We start from the raw sequence: 25,574 nt of genomic DNA, 5'->3' as shown, positions 1-25,574 counted from the left end.
AGGCCAGATTTTAAATAATTGGGTTAGATCCATTTATCCAAGGAAATGCTTTCAAAAATTCTGCTAAGAATTTCACTGATGGGAGCCAGGTAGGAGAGAAGGCACCTGGAGAAGTTACACCTTAGGGGGAAATCGGGCTCCAACTATCTCTAAATTGCATGGAAAAAATCTGCCTCTTTGCACACTCATCTGTAAATTTGCCCAACTGCTGCAGCCTCTGACAGACAGAGATAATGGCAGGGACTATCTGCACATAAATTGATTGACTCAGTTGTCACAAGCACCCAGTGTGTTTAAGTTTGTCCCCAGGTATTCACAGTAACTATGGAACCAGCAGATAGAGCACAAGATCCATAGGAGTCCCTTGTCCTTCTGGAGCTGCATCCAGAGACGGAATAAGAGGCCCCAGAGCACCCCACACAACACATTGTTAGGCAACTGAATCACCCCAATATATATACCCTTTCAAAACAAGGTTTTAAAAACTGCGATACTGCCAGTCTTTTTCTTGCAGAGTCATCCTGGAAATTGGCCTCTGGTATAAAGTGGCCAAGTGGAAAAAACAGGGAGAAAAAACTAAAAAAAGGAATGCTCACATTTCAGTTCTTTTCCCTACTCATGCGCTTTGCTGCTTTCCAATTTTTTTTTCCCCACCAACCCCTGATTCTTTTATAATCTGTAAGTATTTAAATTAGTGAATCCTAGATCCGACTCCCCAGTAACATTTGTACAGCCCAGTTCAGTTGAAGAGACTTCATGTTTCACATGTGCAATCTTATAGCCCAATCCAAACCCAAATCATAAACCCATGGGATCACACACGATCACAGCCCTGCCAAGTACAAGATTCTCCTTCCTTAAGGATTTAATACTCTGCACGGGACAGATAAAGGAGGGAATGTGGAGCATTGGACAGTGACTGCAAAACTGAGTATCACAGTGGAGCAGAGCAGTCTCATTTTTCCCCCCCCTTTGCATTCAGTGAACACATTTACTGAGAGTATAGTCCCTGCAACAATTTGAATACTTTCTTCCTCATCTTCAAAAACACACACACACCAAAACAAAAGTAATGGACAACAAAATTATAGTCAAAGAAAAACAGCAGTATCTATTTATTTTCAACATAATGCAAGTTACATAATTTCCTGTGGCTCTGATTTGCAAGAGAAGGAAACATGAAAATTGAGGCTATTATTTCCCCTCAAAAAAAAAAAAAAAAATCTAAAGACGGCATCCAAGCAACTCCCATTGTAATTGAATTGAATTCTCTTCATGAATTCAGAGGCACAATGCTGAAGCCAGACTCCCAGAACCTTCTATTGCCAATGAAAGCAGAGAACACTGTGGGTTTTCAGAACCAGGTTTTTGGACTGGTTCCCTCTACTTTTAAAGTGCACGGTTTGTAGAAGAGTACATGTCAAAAAAACCCTGTATTTGTCTTCTTCTGAAACACTATGTCTCACTTCAAGTTAGAAACCTTGTTTTACACAGGCACAGAATTGAGATAATATTGTCATACATATTATAGTAAGTTCAAGTTTCCACACAGTTCTTGAATTCCGGAACACCAACGGCTGTCCTGTTTGTCACAGGCTAGTGGAGTTCTCTATTGCTGAAGTAATAGGCCAAGTCAACATGTATATTTCCAAATACTTCAGAAATTACATACAAGAAAAAAAGTGTAAAAGTGGAAGGGTCATTTTCCTAGAATTAAAAAATACAAAAGCTAATAGATGAATTTCTGTTGTTGTTTCTGCCCATATAAACAAACTCAATGGAGTCAGATTTCTATCCACACAAACATGTCCTTTGGCCCTATTCACTTACTGGTCTCATACCCCTCCATGCTAAAACTCTGCAGATTACAAACTCTGCCACTTACTACTTTTTCCCAACTAGTTTACGCCAGGCTTCTAATTCAGAGTATTCCTTACATCACATCTGCACTGTACTCATTCACTTCTTCTATACTTATGCACCATCAAGGGCTTTCAAGCTATCTGCTTCTGAAGCTCCTTCCTGCTGCTCCGCTGTATTCTACTGGCATCATCACAAAATGACCATGTCATCTAATCCTTCCACAGAATGAAGAAACACCTAATAGCCTGCATGAAATAACATGTAAGTAGGAACAAAATTTCAAAAGGCACAAGTCGAGCCTGAGACAGGAATTTGTTTCCAGGGCAACCAGGGCTGTTTTTCATTAGATGCTCAATCTTTCATAAGGCAGTAGCATAACAGCACAAAACTAGAACTTTTCCTTATGTAGAACATCACTGGGTTCTTCCGCCAAGAAAACATCATGGAAATTCCTGCCCCGGCAAATACCCACTGGGATAAAAGAACAATAACCAATTGATGCATGGTACAGTCAAGCTGAAAATATTTGCCTGTATACTTGAGGTTTATCCTACTGAAATCAGTTTGCATGGTTCCAACCTTCAAGAAGCTTAGAAAAACAACTTACAAACACCATAGGTTAATAACAAAATCTCCCCACAGAATATAGACAAATCAGAACAAGTTTTAGTGCTCACCTTTGGGGAAACTCTTTGCAATACAAAAATGGCAATATCCCAACCAGGAATTTACTAAGGGAGGTATTGAGTATAGTTTCCTCCCAGTTAAGATGTATATAATATTAGCTCTGATTTTTTGCACTATAAGCCTTCCTGAGCCAGGTCTTCTACAAAAAGAGACAAAAATCTAACTGTATAGAGACATCATTACTTATACAAACTCCCACCCAGCAGTGTGCTCTTAAAGGAAAGGGACAAGGAAGGGAGACTGTGGGGGGGGAAAGTGCGGATGGCAACCTCCGGATTCCAGTCTGAGTCGGAAGGGAATAGGTGTCCAGGAGTCAGGGGTGGGCTGTGTTCCCAGGAGACTGAAGACTATGTTCCTGTCTGAGCAGCACTGAAACCCACAGCTGCGTTTAAAGTATCATCACAGGTAAATATGATGCCAGAGTCCATTCTCCAAACTGATGTATTTTACATCAGTATGAATTACCTCTCTAAAGAACACAAAATCTACCCACAGACTTCTGCTACACAGACATTGATTCAAGATTAAAAAAATAGGTAAAAATACCCTTGCTACTATCACTGCAAATATCTAACACTTGCTGTTACATGAGATGCATTTATTAGTAATATTGCAGGTATCTAATACTTGCCATTAGAAAACAGTAAAAAAATCAATCTATTGCTGAAATGTTACTTTTCATTCTTGAATGTTCTAGAAGGGCCACATCCAGATGGGATCGGTGCCTTGTTAACAAAAGATCCAAAGAAACTAAGTGCAAACAATTTTCTTGGCCTTGTTGGCATTGTAGACTTCTCTCTTTAGTTACCAGCTGACCACGAGTCATAAACAAATTTTGCCGCTACTGTATCTTCAATCGCCATCCCTGAAAAAGAATCGAAGTCACCTTCAAAGAGTTCATCAGCTGTACCAGATCATTTAGCTTCAGAAGAGAACAGAAGGACTCGGGAAATTGTCTAACTGGACAGGAACAGGAATCATTCCCTATCCCAAACACCTACAGTGTTACATTCAGAGTTTATAGCCATCATGTAACTGTTAGGTGTGCTATATGAAGTTAATGTAATAGTGTGAATCTAATTTTCAGTGTTCATATCACAACATGGCCCTTTCAGACCTCCTTCCCCCCAGACATCAACTCCAGCCCCGCAGTACACTGCCACATTGTCTGTAGGTCAGACAGACTCCAGGGGCATGACAGCAGGACACTTGGGTTGGAGACGTATTAGTAAACACTGCAGTCATGTGTTGAACAATTGTGAAATGGAAAACGTAATTCTTCCTATTGTTTGTTTGCTTTACTATCACTTCTCATTACATCAGTCCTGCTAGATAAATAAAAAGGGAAATAAGTGAAAATGCAAATCACAGTCTAGTTTCTTCTAGACAGCGCATTGCCACAGCAGCTTTGAAGATGATCAGCAGCCTTCCCACGCATGGGGGACATAATAAATAACAAGGCATTGTTTTCTGCGAGACTTGTACACAGGAGGGGTTGTTCTTACCCAGTGATTTAAACACTGTTGTTTTCTCAGGCAGGGCTGGTTTCGTACCCTTCACCACCTCTCCCAGCTCAGCAAAAATCTCTGCCTGTAAAACAAATACATATTTATACAAATAAACATAATATCCATACATAAGAGAAAAACTTTTTTTCCTGAGTGACTTCAAAAGAAAGAAATCCTCCAGTTCTGCTATCCCAGAACTGATTCCTTTCCATGTTGAAGCAGATCAGTGTTCAGACAAACAATACAGAAAATGGACAGATATCACAGAGGAATGGTTTTCAGGAAAAATAGCTACAAGACTTTCCTCAGTCAGTAACAGTGGATGGCTTGTTACTTATCCAACAAAACAGTGGGTTCCACACACCTGACTGTATCTGGACCTCTTATGTTAAACCTCAATAAGGGAAACCGTATTTGTTCTGCACAAACATTAAAAGAAAAACACACCCAAAACAAAGCAGCATCCATTAAACCTAAAAGACTCCCTGCCATCAGATTTCTGTAGATCACTGATTGCTCAGCTTCTGTCATTCATTCTCTAGAGGTCTGACATGTGTCAATCACACTGAAATGTTATGGGAATAAAGTTACAGGTTTTAACAAATAGATTTGGAAAATATTTAACATAAGTAACAAACAGTGCAGCAAGTGTACGTCCTTCAACACCAATACTTTGTTATTGTACACAAAGGCCAGTGCTGAAAACATGCTACTTGTTGATACAGACATTACATGGTTTTGGCATAAATATATAGAAGCCTCAATTTGAAACCAGTTTATCTTTCAGCCTGCTAATTTACAGAAAGCATTAACAACATCATCTGATGCTCTAAAAAATTTCAGTGCAGCACATCATCAGTACCAACTCATTTCAGACACAAGCCAATTGCCATAAAAACAAAGTCCATAAGAAGAAAGTCTTACCCCTGATAATATAACATCTCCTGATTCTGTAAGAGCAGCCTCTCTGGAATCCACAAACAGAACAGAATTCTTCATCAGTTCATTGTCCAGTTCTCTCCAGTCTGGTCTGCTTGCTCCAACAGCTAAGACAAGAAAACTGATCAACTTGGGAGGAATGCTTAAAACAAATTCAAACCACATTCTGTCCAAAAGACATGTGTGAAGTGATAATGGACATTGTTGTGGAAATGTAATATACCAACAATCTGAAATACAAACAATCTGATGTTAGCATTGGAGACATGTTGATCAATAGAACACCAAAAAAACCCAAACCACCCAAAAAACCCCAAACCCAGAATGTGCCTGAGCAACTGGGAAAAAGCCTCAACCTGGCCTCAGCTGTAATGCTGACATATATACGGCCTGCTTCTGTAAGGCACCAATGCCTTAAACTTCCACTGAAGTCCTTGAAGGATGACATTAGGTCCAACCCTCCACATTACCGCACATTAAAACGTACAGCATCCTTGACCTCTAGACAGACAGACGCTGCTGCCGATGAGTCTTGTGTTCCCTGTAAGCACAGTCAGAACTGGCACCAATTGGCCTTTGCGTTTCAACCTGCTGAAGCATTAAACTGCAGCTCTTCGTGAAGCAGAAGTGAGTCTTTGCTGACACCACTTCCACCTCTTTGGTCCACCAGTCAAACTGCTTCTTCCAAATAATGCTGACAGAGAAGGGGAGGTAGCTCTGCTTAGCCCTTCATCATCTCATATCAATACCAGAAATGTAAAGATTTGTGTAACTATATCTAGGTACAAACCAAACAAACCTTCGCTAGGAGCCTTGAAAATGACATCAATAAATAAGTGACATAATTACTCTGTTCTGCTTATAGAAGGCACCGTTAGAATAAACTTTGATCATTTGGTGATGCAACTCAGGGAAGGTCAGACTACAAACCTTCTGCAGACAAACATTAACCTCTTCCTGCAACTGCCAAATTAACAGGTTTTTGTTGCTTTTAATTTTTTTAACAGAGTTTACTAACACCTAACACAGCTCCTTTAAAACATTCAATATTTGATTTGTCAGAAGAATATCCTTGTCAGCAGACTCTGGGTAGCTGAGGCATAAGAAAATCATCTCCCTTTGTCCATGACCTCTTGTACCCTTGTCTCTCATCAGATCATTACCAAATGCCCTGAATTTTGTAGTCCTTTCATTTGATCCAAACTGTGTTTGTTATGTGTCTATAGAGAAAAGATTGCAAGAATCCTTCAATTATCCTGAACAAATAAGAATCAAAGTATTGTGCAAAGACTTGCACACGCAGAGTTCCATGTTACTAATTAGGATTTTTAAACCTATAGCCTTCTATTATTTCCTTGAACCTTTACAAGCAGTACAAGTTGAGCAGGTTGTGGATTTTTACTTATCAGGAGAAACTGAAAACAAATCAAGGAGCTTAAATTTTAAAATATAACAAGACTATTATCAACTTGTGATGGGCTAAAGCTGTTCTACCATAGTAAAATGTTTTTTAAGTGTCCAACTGTATATGGAATAATAAATTCCATGTTGCTTGAATGCCTCTTCAAACAGCATGAATGCCTCAATGGAGAGAAAAAAAAGAGGCAACGGAAGGAGAGGGGTTTTTGTGTATGTGTCGCCTCAGCAACTGTAGATCTTAATTGATTTTGTTGTACTTCTGGCTACCATGCCATAACACAGACAACAACATTCAATGACAAAGGACTAAATTGAGTTTGAAAAATTGGTAGGATGCTGCTGGAATGTGGGACCTTTCTTTAAATTGTTCCCTTTGACAAGTCGCTTTTGTCTTGTTACCATGCCATTGGGAAAGCGCACTAGGTCAACTGAACCAGACCCACAATTAATAAAATAAACAAATGTGGGCATGTCCAGAGACTCCAAACAATAGTGTGACAACATCATTACTAGGCAGGCAAAAAAAAAAAGTGCCCCAAATCTCACCATAATTACAGGTCACCTTGTGAAGTTCTTAACTCAGTTATTGCATCTTTTTAACTCAAAAAAAACACCCAAAAAAACCAAACACCAGCCCAAAAAGGACCAAATAGAGGAGCTTACAAAATAGGGAAGAAAAAAACCCCACAAACATGACAACTACCAGGGAAGCAGTAGGATGAGCAGTAATCACGCGTTTGTATTTTTTTATGGGTTATTTAAATGGAGAGCAAGGTGAGCATCAAGTGATAACATGGTAGCAAAGATGATGCACCACTAGGGAAAAAGCGCATCCCAGGCTCCAGCAAACATCCAGTGCTGGAATGTGCAGGAGTTCTGGCTCTAGACAAGCAGGAAGACAGGGGTGTGAAAAGTGGTCTTCACTAAAGGGGAGAAGTCAAAATGGAAAGAACATCCATTCTGAGAAGCACCGAGTATTGCTTTTCAACAGTGGTTGATGCTAAAACAATATATTATTTAAACAATGAGAACATAGCATACCATTAATGTGGGCACCTGGTTTTACCCAGTCTCCCAATAAAATTGGTGTTGTTGCCATAGTGACTGTTATAATGACATCAGCCCCACTAACTGCCTCCTGTGCAGAAGAGCAGACCCGCACCGGACCATTGACTGAATCAGCAAACTTCACCGCTTTCTCTTTGGTGCGATTCCATATCCTGACCTGCAAGGAAAGAAAAGACAAACTGATTAGCTTGGAGAATTTTCTCCTTGCTGAAACAGAACAGTGTTTCAGTTTTCAATAGATAATTGCGCATATTTTACACATGGGAGCTTTTCCCCCTTAATGTTCTTGTCATACAACTGACTACATTTCATGTGTGTGCAGCTACATTTGAATGACTGTTTTCTGATGCCAGAATAAAAGCTCCTTGTGAGGTGTATTTATAAAATACAGATATTTCCAATAAACACGTTCAAGGGAAAGTCACAGAAGGCTCATCCAAGTATGGCACACACAGGATTTTCTCACACAGGGACAAAAAGCTACCTGAAACTTGACTTTGTTTCCAACCTGGTTTTTTTCTTTTTTTTTAAAGACCAACATTCAAGCAAAAAATCCTACAGCTGTTCAGAGTATTCTTGGATTCTGTAAAAACAGAATCAAAATATGAGTAATCCCTTACCTTCATTTGTTATAGCATGGTTTATTTGTATTAAGTTATCCTGAAACATAATAGAGAAAAATAGATGTATCCTGTTAAGATGGGTCCATTACCTCTTTAAATGAGAACAGCTCCGTGAAGATATCGTAATGGCTATATGCTTGAACACCAGCTCCCAAAATGCACAGCACTTCTGCAAAAGCTGGCATTAGTAACTAAACAGTATCAAATAGAAAAAAAAAGGACCAATATATTAACAGATCTGACAAATATATATCAAAATAATACAAAATAAAGCAGGACTAAGGATACTTTCAAACAAAAACAATGTTTTAAATGCAAAAGCTAGTACTGATTCCTATTAATATAAAACAATATTCAGTTACCACTTTTTTTTTTTTAAAAAAAAAAAAAAAAACGCAAAAGCTAGTGTCAACAGCACCAAAGCACATCTTGGCTTGATTCCTGTTTTGAATCGTCTGACTCTTGATATTCGGACTTAACACGCAACAGCATGAGCCAAACCTGGGACCTCAGCACACTCTGATATTAGCATAATGTATTACACCTCAGTGACTAATTAAGTGTAAAACCATAGTGTTGATGTTCTGCACTGGCTGAAAACAGGGCTCATAATCCCGAAAGCTATCAGTACTGAAAGTGGTAGCTGCGAGGGTAAACTGGTCCTGGTAGACCCATACTAAACTTCTTTTTCAATTCAGCCATAAATCATACCACAAGCATATCCTGCCATTGTAAGAGCCATGATGTATATGCATCAGACACTGTAAAAATAGGGTTGGTTCTGAAGAACCAATGTTAAAATTCAGTTCTATGGTTGCTTTTGGTTTTCTGGTTTAGTTCTTGCCTGTGATTCACCAGTACTTGGCAAAGGGGAAGAGAGGGCTGCTGGAGTCCAGCCCTGAGCTGCCCTGTGTCTTGTTTACACATTTGCTGTGGCCACTTGCTTCTGTATAAAAAGCTTTAGAATTGTCTAGGCTCTCAACACTTATTCTGCTGCAAATAAATTGAAAAATATCTCATTGATCCCATTTTTCATTAGCAGGAACTCTTTTTCATGTTCCTTTCAAAGACTCTGAAGCACTGATTTCAAAAGTCCCTTGTAAAAAGCACAGGTCTTTGAAAAACAAATGCCACAAAGACGACAAGACGACAACTATGACCTAAACTCAAACACTCCTGAAAGTTTCCCAAAACTGCAGACGACAATGAAGGATCTGATCTTGAAGTCCCTTCAGCAGCCAAGCTCCTTTGAGGCCAGCAGAGCCCTGACTGTGTAAAAACTGTCAGAACTGCCCAAGTACAGAATGGCTGAGATGAATGAGGTCCTATAACCTCATGTCCGAGGAATCCATTGTAACGTGTTCTGTCCCTTGGACCAGGGAAAGCTCTGGGGACAGGTTCCTCACTCCAATTTTATGTCAGTTTAGCTCTGTTGCAATGGATAGAGTCATGCTGGCATGAAGACTGCCACTAACGAAGTGGTGAGATCAGCCTTCACTCTGCTGCAAAGCCAATGGGTGAAAAACAGAAGTATTATTCAGCTCTGGCCCTCTTCTTATGGCTTCGTTCTCTGAGGTGAAGACTATAACTCTGCTGTGCAATGGATGGTGACTTGCTCTCTTCCCACTATTAGCAACCCAGCCAAATATCGTTTAAAAAAAAATAATTCAAAACCAACAATTTCCAGCTGAAATTGAAATGATGTAATGCAACATATAGCAAGATACACCTCACCTGTCTTCAGACACTGAAGATTATGGCTGTACTCAGGGACAGTCATCTGGACATTGTCCAGTGACAGAGAAACTGACAGACACTTCTGGACAAGTCATCCATCTGTCCTGGGCACCATCTACCTTAAGAGGACCCACATTGCCCCCAGAAATGTGCCTTTTTTCCTCTTTCTCCAGGTCCAGTGCAACCCATCTGTCCTGGTCCAAGAGCAGAAAACTTACATATAAACAAAACTAAATTTATCACCACAGCTGCATCACCCAAAGCCATAAAGGAGCATGCTAAGATAACCACAAAATAAAGAAAATGACAGAGGAAGACACCTCAGTAAATTCCGAAAAAGGTGGGCAGAAGAAGCCACAAAAATCTAGCTCAGATTCCTTCCCAATCACATGCAAAGTGTTAAAGTCAGACATGACTCACTCAATCAAAACAGAAAATTGCACTTTTAAGTTTTGCCTGAAGATACATATGTTATCATAAATCCAACTTAAAGCTCTATTTGATGATAACGTACATGCACTGAAAGCAGTTTACATCATTCCCTCTAATTATTTTATATATAACATCACAAACCGACTCTGTTTGGATACCTTGGTAGCGATTGCAGAAACTGCAGCGGTTCGTTTTGCTGTAATGACACTGCCATCTAGGACCTTAAAAAAAAAAAAGTTCAAACAGACTGAAATTAACACCAAAAATGTGAGTAAATACCAAACATTTCATCCAATATGTGAATTATGTGATATTACAAGTCACAGATAATAATCTAAAAATTGGTAGTTACTGTTATAGCAACCACAAACCCTATTAAAAAATATGTTTAAACTGGGCAGGTTCTCTGTCCTGGTTCTTCCATGTCATTCCACCAGCAAAAACAGAGTGAAAACCAGTCAGAGCTGAGCCACCGCTAACCTGCACAGCTCTCTGTGCACTGCACGTCTCTGGCTGTCCAGTGCGGGGAGCAGATCGATGTAACTGTGACGCTGCACTCCGGCACCCGGCAGTCCTGCACTGTCTCGGTCTGTACAACGGGATGACAGGGACACATGGAATCCCTTCAATGTGACTCACACACAGTGGGACACTCCGGCCTCAGTATTAGCTATTGTGTACAAATGAATTAAGGGGCTTAGAAAGCTGATATGTTTTCTGATACAGCTTAGGAACAAAACCCCAATATAATTTTCTTGACCAGTTTTGGCCCTTTAATAATCGTTATTACTATAGTGTAATGAAAATGGTCAATATTCTTTAAAAAACTCATAAGTTCTTTAATTAAACAAACAAACCAGACTCTGAATACCACTCCCTGTTATACCAATTGCAAATTTCTATATTTAACTTAAGATGGTTCAAGATCAACTATTTATTCAGGGGAGGGTTTTTTTTCCCTTTCAAATGCAAGGTAAACTTTTCCTGGTCATCTCTCCCTTCCAGTCACCCTGTGAGCCAACAGATCCCTTCACAAGTAGCAGTAAAGAGCAGACAGAGCACAGTTTAACACATATGAAAGACATATCGCTTTAGGTTAAATCCTCATTTGGCACAAACAAATTTTCACTGATGATGTAGGTAAATTCAGACCAATTTACACCAGCTCCAGCTTGTAAGGATCAGAAGGGAGACCTGACAGAACGCGAACAGAGGAGAACGCAGAAGCGGGCGAGAAACTCACAGCTTTTAGGGAACCATTTCTGGGGTCGAATAAGAGGACAGTCGCTTGGTGGGAAGGGACAGAGGAATCCTTCTTGTGCTCGTAAAAAGTCACCAGCTTGGTTGTCAGCGCATCATCCACGGCACTGTAGGCGGGCATGACGCCCAGGTACCTTGGCAGAGAATGACTTGTGTTACTGATGTGCCCCCCATGGGAGGCTGCAGCCACCGGAGCGGTCACCGTCCAACGGCCACTGACCAGTTAATCAGTAACTCGGTGCCAACGACCTTTCCTGAGGCTGTAATTCCTCCCTTCCCTTCCCTTCCCCGCCGCAGGCCCGCTACCCCCGTCCCTCGCTCCGCAGGGGCCGCGCCTCCTCCCGCCGGGCCCACCCGCCCGCCGTCCCTCCGCAGGGCTCCGCCGGGCCGACCCGCGGCCCCGCTGCCGCCTCACCCGCCGTGCGGCTGCACCGGCACCACGGCGCGCACGGGCTGCACGACGCCTCCCGCCGCGCCGGCCGAGAAGTTGGCCAGGGCGGCCTCCAGCGCCGGGAGCAGGAGGCTGGCCCGGTGCAGGTGCTGCTCCACCTCCTCGGCGCCGATGAAGACGGGGGGAGCCGAGCCCATGGCGAGCACCGGCCGGGCGAGACGGAGCGGCGGCGCCGCGCACCGGCCCGCGCCGCCGATAAGTACCCGGCGGGGCGCCCCCGCCCCCCGCCCCGGCCCCGCTGCCGCCCGCCCCGCGGCGGCCCCGCCCCGCGGAACACCCCGCACCGGCGCTGCGAGCCGGGGCCCCAGCCGCCCTCACGGGCATGGCGGACACCGCCCCCCGACCGCTGAGCGCCGTGTGGCGGCTCCAGACGAGCTCCGGCGCCCCGGGAACAGCCGCGGCCCCTCAGGCACCGCCGGTCGCCGCAGCCGCCCTTCCTCAGGCACCGCGGGATGGGAAGGCGGCTGCGAACGCCACGAAGTGGGTCTGCCGGGACGCATTCGCGGTTCGGCACAGCCCGGGGGCACCACCGGCGCCCCCGCGCCCCGAGGCTGCAGCACAGCTCCGGTGACCGGGCGGCGGCGGCGGCGCTCTGCGCATGCGCACAGCCGCTAGGTGTCGCTCTACCCTCAAGGCGCGATTCCAAGCACGAGCAGTAGAGGTGGGGCATTCCCTCGCTAGAAAGTCAAAGCGGCGCAGAGAGCGCCGGGAAGGCAGAGTCTTCCTCCGGGCCAGCCATCTTGTTCTCCTCGCCAGGGCCGAGCTGAGGGGCGCGGGAGGATGAAGGGATTCCCGGTGGTCGCGCGTTCCTTCTCGGTGAGGGTGACCTGGAGGCGTTGTGCGCGGTGGGGGAGAGGTATAGGCGGGCGGCGACAGCGGCTGTCCGGGCCCTGGGGGCTGCGGGCGGGCCTGACCCCAGCCAGCCCCGGGCGGTGAGCTGGGCCGGCGGGCACCGGGCGGGCGGTCCAGCGGCTGCGTTCGTGCCTGTGGGGCTGTCAGTGAGCGGCCTGGGTAGGAGTCAAGGCCGGGGTCGATCGGGCCGGGCGGATGGCGGGGCGGGGCGGAGGGGCTGAAGGTCAGGCAGGCCGCGGGCCCGGCCCGGGGCGACCTGTGCGCAGCTCCCTGGCTGGGAGCCCCTGCGGGGCGAGGGGTCCCCGGGGACCTCTCGGCAGTGCCCGAGGAGGCAGGGCCGCCCGCACCGCCGGAGGGAGGGCAGTGGCGGGCTCCAAGGGGGTCCTCGCTCGCTGGGGAAGCTTCAGCTGTTTGTGGCAAGGTGGTGCCCTTGGCAGGCTCGGCCTGGAGCGGGCGAGGCGCTGGGGCTGCTGCAAACCGACTGTGGGTCTCTGCTGGAAATGCTCTCTGGAGTAGGGTGGCAAATGACTTTTGAAGTATAGTACATTTGTGAAGCAATTTTAGACGTGCACTAGTCATTCATAAATAAGTAGGCTCAGAAGTTAAAATTCAAATCATAGAATTATTTCAGTTGGAAGAGACCCTCAGGATCATTGAGTCCAACCGTGACATAGCTCTAGCACTAAACCATGTCCCTAAGAACCTTGTCTAAATGCCTTTTAAACCCCTCCAGGGATGGTGACTCCACCACTGCCCTGGGCAGCCTGTTCCAATGCCTGACAACCCTTGCCATGAAGAATTTCTTCCTGATATGCAATCTAAATCTCCCCTGGCACAACTTGAGGCCGTTTCCTCTTGTTCTATCACTTGTTACTTGGGAGAATACAAGCCAGGATGTGGTGGTGGAAGAAAGGAGTTTTTCTTCAACTCATGCATGGAGCAGAGTCTGTGGCAAAGCAAGCGGAATTATGGCATTGGTATCCCTACAGCTGAATGCAGCAGTGTTTCTGTTGCTCAGTTTTTAGTTTGAAATGTATGGGGATGAAGTTTGTTGTGGTTTTTTTTTAATGTGAAAAGAATAATAATAAATAAATATACTTGACAAGAATAAGAAACTTCCAAAAAAGGTGGGAGGGATTTAAAATCAATAGTCTTGTTTCTGTTGCCAGCTGCTGGAGGGAAGGCTCTTGTGATGTTCACCTCTTCCATTTGAAGGCCAGCTTCTGGTTATTACTCTGCTGCCTGGGGATTTGTGTATGTGTCCTCTTTGTACACAGCAGACAATGTAGGTAGTTTGGGGTTCTGAGAGGTGACTGTAGGCATTGAGCTGCCTACAGCTAACAAAGTAGAAGGTTATCTCCAAAGTTGTGTTCTGCATATGTAGATTGTTGTAGCAGTTTGTTCAGTTAATTGCTGTACAGTGGTCCAACAGACTATATAGTATCAGGTAGAGATTTTTTTCTTACTGTGCTTGAACATCCCAGAGACCTCATATAAGTTGTTGCACAGGTTCAAACAGTGGTGTAAAAAGGAATTGCAACAGAATCACTGTTATTACTCTGGGGCTTGAGGTTGTTCATTGTATTTCTACTTTAAAATTAGTTGCTTTTTCAGTATGTAATGGGATATGTCATGAACTAATTCAGGAAATCCATTCTCTTCCAGAAGAGACTTTACTCACTTAAAGTAGCTCCTAAAGTGGCAACCTCAGCAACTGCAGAACGAGTGAAATTATCTCCAGCATCTGAAGATCTTGAGGTCAGTATGAATACTGGGGTTTTTTCCCTTTCCTTTTATTTTATTTTTGAAACTCAGTCAAAGCAGAACTGTGACAGTACTTCCAGTGGGTGACTAAACCATTTTTTTTTCTTTTTAATACAGATCACAAAATTACCAAATGGCTTAGTTATTGCATCTCTGGAAAACTTTTCTCCAGCTTCAAGAATTGGTGTGTTTATTAAAGCGGGCAGCAGATATGAAACCACTGGTAACTTGGGAACTGCTCACTTGCTTCGTCTTGCATCTAATTTGGTAGGTGTTTATTTTCTTTGTTATAATGTTGGCAGTAGATGAAATGGTGGCAGGTTTATGATCGCAGAAAGAAATGATATGGTGAAATTTAATGTAGGAGATGTTATAAAGTGGAAAATAATGTACATTGTTTCTTGGTTAGTGCAGGAGAAATGTCTTTATTTCCTGGAAGACAGAGAGTGATGTTTATTTAGAATTATACTCTCCAGTGGTGTCTTAAACTACACACACACATATATATATATAAAGCTATGCACGTAACTAATTTTATTTTAGCTGCAGTAAAAGTTAATTTGGGTGGCTGATATAAACTCAATTTTATGTGTGTTTGGAATATTTCTGAATAGTTTCTCTTACTACTGCCGTCAAGATATTTTAAGCTTGTTTTTCCTTCTGATGTCTATGCTCAGTTACACAAGATGCTGTGGCAGCAGATACATACCATCAGGTTTAAAAAAGAATCAAATTCATTGACAGCAGGTCCTTAAACAGTTGCTAAAAGGAATAACTGCTGTAGATACTGCAGGAATACCATTGAATAGGTTGTGGGATGTTATATTTAAACAGCCTCTTCTGTTGCCGCTGTCAGGTACAGAACGTTGGGCTGGATGTCGCATGGGTGTGACCCGCCGTGCCCGTTCCCCATGTTCCTGTTGCTCTCAGTTGCTGTCTGGCTCTGGCTGCGGACGTAAATGCGGCCTCTTGCACACCAGCCAGGCTGACATGCCTTTGCTGTTGCATGGGCTCTATCCACATCAGTTTCAGGCAGAAAAAGGAAAAAATAACATCCCAGTGGCTTATTACTTCCTTCCCAACTGCTGCCCAAAATTATGTCCCTTGACAGCTGTCAGCATAACAGTATGTGTGGGCATTCTTTGCCCTGGTTTTGTCAAGCTCATCTAATTCAGACAATCCTATTAAATGTTCAGGCAAACCGGGGTCATTCTAGAATGAGGCTGGAGAGCAAATATATGAGCAATTATGGTGGAAAATCAGAAAGGATGAAGAAGTGATCAGGAGTAGGGATCCAGTAAGCTGGCTCAACTTTTCAAAATAGCCTCTGTATAAACAAATAAACAGATACTGTTTCAAATTTGCCTGAGCACTGAACAACCTCAGGCAAATATGTCCTTAAAATAGCTAGAATTTTAAGTTGCCTTTTTTTTTTTTGAATAGACTACTAAAGGAGCATCTTCCTTCCGGATTACTCGTGGCATTGAAGCTGTTGGGGGCAGCCTAAGGTTTGTAACCACATACAAAGATAATCTGTCTTGGTAAGATGCAAACAAGATGAATGACTAAAGGAAACAAAACAATAGGCATTAGGGTCTGTAGGTGGATAAGCTCAGTTTGGAAATGGTACTTGAATGGTGAACATTGACGAGGAATGTCTTTTGTATTTCTTGTTCTATTAAGGTTCAAGTGTGCACTCGTGATTTGTATTTTAGAAATACCTTTCAGTTAACAAAATATAAATGTTGTGTACCTGGAAGAAATATTTTGTCCTGAAAGCTTAATGTTCTTGCTGCCTTTTCAGGCTTCAAGATTAAACTTCCCAAAGTCAATAGATTTTTTTTTTTTTTCTCCATCTTTTGTGAATAGAGACCACTCATCATACTGCAGCTTTGGGAACAATTCAGACAGGAGTTGGCTTTTGTGATTTCAGAGTTTAAAGCCTAGAAAACAAGCCTAAGAGAAATATAAGAGAGATCTTGTTGTGCCTGCTTTCTTGCAATGTATCTTGAAATCATCCAGTAAGATTGTTTTATACAGAATTTGGTTGAATATATAACTTGAGATTCTACCCCATTTGTTCCCGTTCATCACAAATGTGTTGAAGCAACTGGAAAAGACCAAGTATGTTTTCTGCCTAAAAAGAATAATTTCTAAATTGCCTTGTTTAATACATACACACATTTTTCATTAAGTTTTGCTATTCAGCTTTATTTGTTGTTTCACCTTGAATTAGCATGGTATCTTAAATTCTGGTTGTCACAAAATGCTTATTATTACTTGAATACTTAAGAGATGAGTTTTAGTTGTGTGTGTATATTATCACTCCTTTAAACAGTCATCTCAAGCGGATTTAATGTTAACTAGATATTCTAGTCAGTATCTTGCTGATGAATTCAATCAATGGGGAATATGTGTGAAAATCCAATTCTATGCTCTCTGCTGAAATGGATTTTGTATTTTTTTCTTCTTTAGTGTGTACTCAACAAGAGAGAAGATGACTTACTCTGTTGAATGCCTGCGTGACTATGTGTAAGTATCTAGATATGCTGTAAACTGAATTATTGCATTCTTTACAAACTGCTCCGTAGCAGAGACCTATCGTTTTACAGGGTAGGAGTAACACTTATTTTCATGTCTTTGTAATAAATCAGTAAGTTACTGTATTAATATTTGGCTTCTGTATCATGTTACTAAGCATACAAATGCTGCAGAACCGAAGTTGAGTTCTCATACTTTGTACAGCATTGCTAATAACTACTCTGGCTTGAGTGGTATAATTTGTTGTTAATGTGTTGCTTACAGGTTATTCTGAATTGCTCTCAACTTGAAAAGAAATACATGCTACTTCTATTGCGTTTAATGCCTTTGTAACTTTTTTAATCTAGTGATACAGTAATGGAGTACCTTCTGAACGTCACCACAGCACCAGAGTTCAGACCATGGGAAGTGACTGAGCTTCAGCCACAATTAAAAGTTGACAAAGCAATTGCATTTCAGAATCCTCAAGTTGGTAAGTGTATTTTCTGATCCACTGCATTAGCTTCATGGGAGTTTCTTCAAAATGAAAAACTTTGTAAAAAATAGGGTTTCCCTTTTGCTGCGTCACATGACCATTTAATGTTTCAGCTTTTCCCATTGGTAGGTGTGGTCTTTCTGTTGTTACAGAACTTTTTTCTATAAATTCACAAGTTTTCGCAGCCTGTGCATAACAATCTTTAGCAAGGAACATGCTGAGGACAGGTTATACCATTCTCCTTGACAGCTTCCATTTTTCCTCTTTAATTTTTTTTTTTTTAAGTACAACCAAAGAGTGTGCCAGTCATTACTGTTGTTGACAATATATTTACAGCAGCTTGTGTTCTGAAAATAATATTTAGGTGTTACTCATTGATATAGAAACAGTATTCTACAAAAGACTTTTTGAATCTATATGGTTATTTTGGTATGAAAGCAATATGTATTTTCATTACACTGAAAATGGATTCTAGTTTTAGGTTTATAGATTCAGGTTCATAAAAGCAGACACAAAGCCTCAGCCAAGCCTATTCCAATATATCTTGTGTTACTTAACTCTAGTCATCCAAGTTCCCCTATGTAGTTCTGCACAATAAGCATGGTTTGTACTACTCTGTGAAGTATGCTCACCTTCATAACCCATTAAAGGTGTCAACACAGCGTTGGGCTTTGGAAAATCCCTTGCTTATATTGAAGTGCTACTATTTTTTAAATCAGAATCAAGAACAACCTTTATTTCCTAAACATGTATCAAATACAGATTCGTTTCATAGTAAGTTAATATTTTCAGTTACAGTTAAATTCAGAATCAGAACTATGAAGGAGTGTCGTCTTTCTCTTGAAAATCTTTTGAGAATATCAAATAGAAATCAGTAGAGTACTACTGGATGCAAGAAAAAAATGAGAAGGGAATTAAAGACACGAGCATCCTTCATCTGAATAGGGAGATGGATGAGACATCACACAAAACTATGAATAGTATTTTAAACAGCCGTTTCTTTCTCAAGCTCAAGAACAAAGGATTCTTGCAGTGGAGATGACGATGATTCTGAAACTAATTAAAAAGATGTTTGGGTTTGTTGTTGTTTTCTGCTGCTCCACTTCCCCCAAACACGGATTGAATTTATAGCTTGCTGTTGAGGCCAGAAAGGGTTGAGCATATGCAAATGTTGGTTTTTTAATAAGCTTCAAAAAAATAGAATCCCTCAGACCAGATGCTGTTGCCTGAGGATTTGCATGAAAATTCCACGTGTATTGGATTATTCCAACCTGCTTTTGCAGATCTTGTGCTCCTTGAAGTGGACCACAGCTCTGTTTCACTGGGGTAACAGTAGTTTCATTCATAATCTTCATTAAAAGTGTCTTTTATGTTAATCATCATCACTGAAACTTTGTTTCTCTTAGGAGTGCTTGAAAACTTGCATGCTGCAGCTTATAAGAATGCTCTGGCAAACCCTTTATATTGTCCAGATTACACAATTGGAAAAATTACTTCTGAGCAGGTAGGAATATTTATGTTGTGTTATAAATCTGTTTCAATTTCTTTATCAAGGGTAGATGAGAGGGAAAATTAATTTGGCAAATAGACAGTCAGTATTTGCTATCATATTAGTCTGGTGTGAAAATATTTTATTACCATGCAGCTTTTAATATTGGGTACAGAATTCATGTTCACAGTTAGAAAGGTGGTTAATGTCAGTTGCTTCTTGTTGATAGGAAGGCTGTTAATGAGACGCAAGTGTTCTTGTATAAAAGGGTTTTGTAGTTGTCACTGAAGAATGTGCAAAATGCTGTTCTAGGGACAGTTCCGTTTGGGAGCATTGGAGTTTGCTGCATTAAGAGGTATAAGGCTGAACAGTGGCTGTCAGAAACACACTTCCCATTTTTGTACTTTATACAAAATACCCTAAAATGTAAATTTACTGTTGCAGCTTCACCATTTTGTACAGAACAATTTCACAAGTGCAAGAATGGCTCTTGTAGGAATAGGTATGTATGTTCTTTAATGGACACTGCAATTTGTAAAGGAAAACTACTGTAGAAATTTGAGTGCTCTGTAGAAATAAAATGTTACAGTGTACTTACAACACTTTTATGTAGCAGCTGTAGCTTTTCAATGACATTACATTAGTTGGAATAAACTATTGTATTGCAGGTGTAAAGCACTCTGACTTAAAGCAAATTGCGGAGCACTTTCTAAATATCCGGAGTGGAGCTGGTATTTCTAGTGCAAAGGCTGTCTATCGAGGGGGTAAGTATGTATCTTGTATGTGTTGTGAATTACTGATTTTCTGATTATTATAAATGTAGCATTATTCAAAGTTGCAACTGAAAACTACAGTTGCACCAAATGCTGTACATGGGAAGTGCCAGTTCAGAGGCATCTCCAGTCTAAATAAGTAGAGGATTATTCCCTCCATGGAAAGTTCTGGAGTAAAACTGAACCCATATCTCCAACAAAGCTTTACTGGCAAGATCATTTAGGCCTTAAAGTGAAAAACAAGCTAACATCTGGTTTCTCTTGGCATTTTTGGGAAGATTCCCTTAAGAATCTATTCTGAACTGTCTAGAAGTGGTGGTAGGCTTTCTTTTTAAGGATGATCTGTTCAAATGTCATCTTTCATAAAAGACAAAGCAATGCTTAGCTTTTTTAGAGCAGCATCTTGTACTAATACCAATAGCTATTCTTTAGTCAAGATATCAGATCGCTCTGTAGACAAAGGGGAAAAAAGTTTCCAACATTGCATATTTGACTGGAGTAACTTCAGTTTCTATAAAACAGGATGAATATTCTTATGAACAGAAGGTACACAACTTTTCTGGATGTTTATTATCTGAAGACTCACTGAGTTTTATCGTCTCATACTACGTGTGGTTTAGGATCAGGTTCAAATAAGGCATAGTAAAGTACTTGGGCTCGTGCTTGCAGGAAAATTTTTGAATGTAAAGGACTTTTTTGAATGATTTCTTCAAAAGGCTATCTATATAGTGTACTAGGTGTATAGTATACATATGTGATTTTAATAAGAGTTAGGAATAACCTGTGAGGATTGTTAGTATAAAGGGGGCCAGTGCTACAGTGTGAACTACAGCCTACAAACAGCTTCTTGCTGTTTTCCTGAGTGAACATGCAGTAACTTCACACCCTGGCTTCTCTCTCATGAAACTAACTCCTGGCTAGAAATCTTGCCCTTCCATACCTCTGAATGTACAGTAGTTTCGAACTGAATGCTGCATTACCTTTTATTCTGTTGTTGTATTTTTAGGAGAAATCAGGGAACAGAATGGTGATAGCCTTGTCCACGCTGCTGTTGTGACCGAAGGAGCTGCTGTTGGAAGTGCAGAAGCAAATGCGTTCAGTGTTCTTCAGCACGTTTTAGGGGCTGGACCCCTTATCAAGAGGGGAAGCAACGTTACCAGCAAACTGTCCCAGGGTATTGCTAAAGCAACTACCCAGCCATTTGATGTAAGTTCAAAGGGTTACTGCACTCTAATATTCTAAACAAAATGTATGCTATCCTTTGAGAGGTTACCACCTCCAGTGAGAATCATAATTAGTTCATTCTTGCACAAGTTACAGTATTTCAGAGAAGGCCTTCCAGTCTGATATTCCTCTGCACAGATGGAATTTAGCTTCCTGAATTACAGTATTTTACATCCATATAGTAATTCTTTTCCTATGCTTGATGCTGAGTTGTTCTGATACTTGAAACAGTTAATAATAATTTTTGTTTTGCAGGCTTCTGCATTTAATGTTAATTACTCTGATTCTGGGCTCTTTGGCTTTTATACCATATCCCAGGCTGCAAATGCTGGGGAGGTGAGTTGCTGATTAGAATTTAAGTATTAACACCATAACCCTCCAACTAGTATTTTGGTTTGAGATAGTGACTGATTCATCTGAAAAAAGTCAATTCATCTGGTTTCTTGTAAAAGAATGCTGCATGTTCCATTGTGATTTAGCTCTGCAACCTGGGAATGAGACTCTTTCTGGGAAGTACCAATGCCTAATATGAACTAGAGCTGGTAAAATACCTTGAATTGCTGCTTGTAATTGCTGATTTACGTGTGTAAGCCAAAGTATATCATGAGGAACGTGCTGGCTTTTGAAGCTGGCAGAACTGAGTACTCTTGTGAAAAACGGTGAGACCATACAAATTAATGCTGTCTTGCAATTTAAATCCACACTGTTTTTTGTATCTCACTTTGGCATTTGTTACAGTGGGTTTAGTTTTGTTCTAAAGCTGTTCGGCATTGAATTCAGGCTAACAATCCGAACACTGTCAGCTGCTCTCTCCTGAAGTTTTTGAGGTGTCAGATAAGAGAAATAATGTGTTCAAATTTAATGCTGGAAAAAGCCTTAAATTATTTTCATTTTCCTCAGGTCATTAAAGCTGCTATGAACCAGATAAAGGCAGTTGCTCAGGGCAGCGTCACCAATGACGATATCACAATGGCAAAGTGAGTAAAGAACTGTCTTGTGTGTTGTAAAGTGAAGTTTCTTAACATGGAGGTACTTGGCAAACAGGCTGTTCTGTACAGCAAAGTGTATCATTGTCCTGTAATTATTTCTGTGGGGAACTGCTCACTTTCCTGCATTAAAATTGACACACTGTCAATACTCTTTTTTTTTTTTCAAAGCTCTACTCTAATCTCCGCTAATGGTATTTCCTAATAAAAACTTGTTAGAAGCATTAAGGTTTTCTGAAAACTGTTTCAATGTAAGAAATCAGCAAGCATCAGCAGATGCTGTCATTTAAATCATACTCTGTAATAAGATGTATTTAAATTAGAATCCTAAATTGCATTATTTAGGTAATTCCCTTTTGGTTGCACTGCAGCAATTCCCGAAACAATTATATTAAGCAATCTTCTGCGTCGTCAAAGTAATGAGGGTCTGCAAGCGTAAAGCACTGAATTAGTGATGTTACATCCAAGTGCTCAAAATACGTGCCCTTAGGAATATCTGAGATGGGGGAAAATTACTCTTAGAGATGCAGTAATACCAACAAAGTTTTAGAGTTTTTAATTTATAGAGGGTTTTGCACATTAGTTGGCGCTTGATCTCCAAGTAGTGTTAAACTGCACTGAGCTTTTAAAACTCTAGTTGTGCAATATAACAATATAGTAGAGATTCATTCAAGTAGAAAAATGAAAATATTGTCTGTTGTGTATATAAAATATGTACAAGACTCCATATAAAGCTTGATTATACAAAACATGTTAACCTAGACATGATTGGTTGTGCTTTAGTCACTAGTAGCTAAGTGGCAAATTCTGGATCTTTGTATTTGGCATTATTAGTTTTGTGAGGGTTTTTTGGGGTTTGTTTTGTTTTTTTCTTTAAAGAAGCTGCCTAGTATTAAGGAGTTACACAGAGTGCTGTGGCTTGTTGTTTTTGTTTCGTTGGTTTTTCTAGTTTTGTTTGGGTTTTTGTTTCAGGTTTTTTGGGGTTGTTTGGGGTTTTTTTTGGTTGGTTGGTTTGCTTGGTTGGGGTTTTTTTTAGTTTCCTTTCTGGAATGCCTTCACATATTTTCTATATTGCTCTTTTTCCTTTAGTGACCAACCCCACCCCACCCCCCCCCCCCAAAAAAAAACCAAAAACTCCTAATTCAGGGTCAGTGATATTTGCAGACCCTTGCAATTCAGTCAAAAATACTAAACTAGTTAATCATATTCTGTTGTAATAAAACATTTTCTGCCATTTTGACTTTTTTAAAAGAACAGAAGGGCTAGCTTATAAAAATAAGATTTTTATATGTTGCAGTGAGACTGTGTGAAAAAAACAGAAGAGTGCAAACTTGCTGTTTTTTAACAGAACACAGAACAATTGTACACGGAAACCAACCATTTACATTAATTGCTGCTTTGTCACTTACAGCAAAATTGTTCTGCATACATCTGTCCTTGATGAGAAACTGGAATTAATTTTAAACCTAATTTTTAAACTTGGAGATTAGTTCATCTAATTCCTGAGCTAGAGATCTGACTGTGTGGGGTGGTAGATCATTCCAAGGCAGTAAGCGTTTAAGTACCCTGTTGTTTTCATGCTTGGACAATTTGTGATGCCTCTTTCCTAACTACAGAACCCTTCCATATTTGAAAAGGAAAACATTTCAAAATGGAGAGGAATCTTCAAAATTTGAAAAGCACCAAAAACTCATTGCACTCACGGGGGCAGTGGGGAAGGTAATAGCAGGACTTCATGCTCACTCATCCTTAATGCTTTGTTTGATGGCAGAAATCAGCTGAAAGCCACGTATTTGATGTCAGTGGAGAGTGCAGAAGGGTTACTGAATGAAATTGGCTCCGAGTCATTGGTTTCTGGCACACATACATCACCATCTGTTGTTGCTCAAAAAATCGACTCTGTAACCAGTGCTGATGTTGTGAATGTAAGTATGCGTCAGCGTCTATAGGTGTTCCTTAATCACTGTGTAAGGTTGTTTTATACAAAACTGGTGCTCATTTATGTGTGTTTGTAAACACAGATATATACTATCTTTAAAAAAAGCAACTCATTTACAAATCCTAGCTGGCTATCTCTTGATGCCTTTACTTTTAACAGAAGACTCTTTAATCCAATACACTGTAAAACTAGTGTAGCTGGGACTACATGAAATTCTTGTCTACCTCACTTAAATTTACTAAAACTGCCAACTAGTATTCATGGAAAACTTGATGTTAGTTCCAGTGCAGACACTCCTGTGTCAAAGCTTTTGCGTTTCCCAAGTCTAGAGTATTCAGTGGGCTTAATAAAACAAGTAGGCTTTCAATGATAAATTTACATAACTGCATCACTATTGCAAATTATGTTGTTGCTTATACTTGAAGCAAACTTCAAGCAGAGATCCATCAGAGATATTCTAAGATAGAAAACTGTTTTTTCACAGCCCCTATTGATTTCTGTTGCAGTAGCAACTAGCAGTAGCTTTAGTAATAAGGAGAGTTCCACTGTATCTTGCAGTGTAATAATTATTCTAGGAGTAACCATTCTCAAAGAGTTTAAGCTTTTTATATCCAGCTGTCATTCTGCCATTCCTTTTTAGATTATAAAGGAATGGGGAGCTGGATTAGAAGGCAGTAAGTTTAGACAGCAAAAGGAAAAGTGTTTACTTGATGATGTACTATAGTAGTGTTGGGATTTGTCATTTGTTTTAATAACTTGAAGCTGAGGCTATGAGCAGCAAGATAAATTCTGTTGTAGTGAATAATTCCTTATATCCATCTTTCTGACTTATTTTCAGGCTGCAAAGAAGTTTGTCAATGGGAAGAAATCCATGGCAGCTAGCGGGGATTTGGGAAATACTCCTTTCCTTGATGAGTTGTAAAAACAAAACCAGGATGTGGATTCAAGATGGACCTGAGCTCTAAGTCACCTATATTCTAAATAAATTACTACTACTGTGTTATTTATGAATTCAGTTCTTCCAGAAAATTAATCTGGAGTAATTGTGGGCTTGCACTCATCAAATAAAGTGCTGGGTTCATACATTTTGTGCTGAGCTTTTTTCCATTGAAAATGGCATAGAAAATTCTGATAAGTCTGGCTTTGTACAGTGAATGTAGAACTACAGTGGGAAAATAAGGTGAATTTTAGTTAAAATGGATATATCAGAATTTGTGATGCAGACAAATACTGTAATTGCCACTAGTTGTCCATGCATTCAGGAAAAGTTCTTGATAAACTGTCTGCACCATCCTTATATTAAGCAAATGAAGAAATTTACCTTCAAACAGAGATTAATATATTAGACCTCAGAGCTTGCAGCTGCTGCTTGTCTGGGACTAGCACAGGTAGTGTTTCTGAATGTCTTCTCCACAAGCAGTACTGACAGACATTTTTGAGGGGAGGGAGGGCATTACTAAAACAGCTTTATATAGCTAATATATAATTCAAATATCTTAGGATATTTAGATTTTTTTTGAAGTCTAGGTATGTATTGAAACAGA

General features: G+C 40.8%; 2 protein-coding genes across 3 annotated transcripts; one reads left to right on the top strand and one right to left on the bottom strand.

The window, feature by feature from the left end:
• Window positions 1-1,085: 1,085 nt before the first annotated feature.
• CRYM (crystallin mu) lies at window positions 1,086-12,692 on the bottom strand. 2 transcript variants are annotated; one of them, XM_065644572.1, is made up of 8 exons: window positions 12,272-12,692; window positions 11,520-11,670; window positions 10,435-10,497; window positions 8,197-8,298; window positions 7,458-7,641; window positions 4,983-5,104; window positions 4,056-4,140; window positions 1,086-3,415 (listed from the first exon to the last, which is right to left on the bottom strand). In XM_065644572.1, exons 1-8 carry the CDS (start codon window positions 12,655-12,657, stop codon window positions 3,351-3,353), a joined length of 1,158 nt encoding a protein of 385 aa, XP_065500644.1. In that variant the 5' UTR covers window positions 12,658-12,692; the 3' UTR covers window positions 1,086-3,350. The 2 variants fall into 2 exon arrangements, with proteins under 2 accessions (XP_065500644.1, XP_065500646.1); XM_065644574.1 differs by lacking the exon at window positions 12,272-12,692 and adding an exon at window positions 11,952-12,196.
• On the top strand, window positions 12,658-25,116 carry LOC135994197 (cytochrome b-c1 complex subunit 2, mitochondrial). Its single transcript, XM_065644571.1, has 14 exons — window positions 12,658-12,803; window positions 14,505-14,597; window positions 14,721-14,870; window positions 16,047-16,111; window positions 17,079-17,135; window positions 17,492-17,616; window positions 19,026-19,123; window positions 19,553-19,610; window positions 19,777-19,872; window positions 20,888-21,087; window positions 21,361-21,441; window positions 22,006-22,082; window positions 23,863-24,016; window positions 24,869-25,116. Exons 1-14 carry the CDS (start codon window positions 12,768-12,770, stop codon window positions 24,950-24,952), a joined length of 1,374 nt encoding a protein of 457 aa, XP_065500643.1. The 5' UTR covers window positions 12,658-12,767; the 3' UTR covers window positions 24,953-25,116.
• Window positions 25,117-25,574: the final 458 nt, after the last annotated feature.

The sequence above is a fragment of the Caloenas nicobarica genome, chromosome 14, assembly GCF_036013445.1.
Source record: "Caloenas nicobarica isolate bCalNic1 chromosome 14, bCalNic1.hap1, whole genome shotgun sequence".
Classification (NCBI taxonomy): domain Eukaryota; kingdom Metazoa; phylum Chordata; class Aves; order Columbiformes; family Columbidae; genus Caloenas; species Caloenas nicobarica.
The sequence above is the reverse complement of the archived record's forward strand: the minus strand, read 5'-3'. Positions and strand labels throughout refer to the sequence as shown.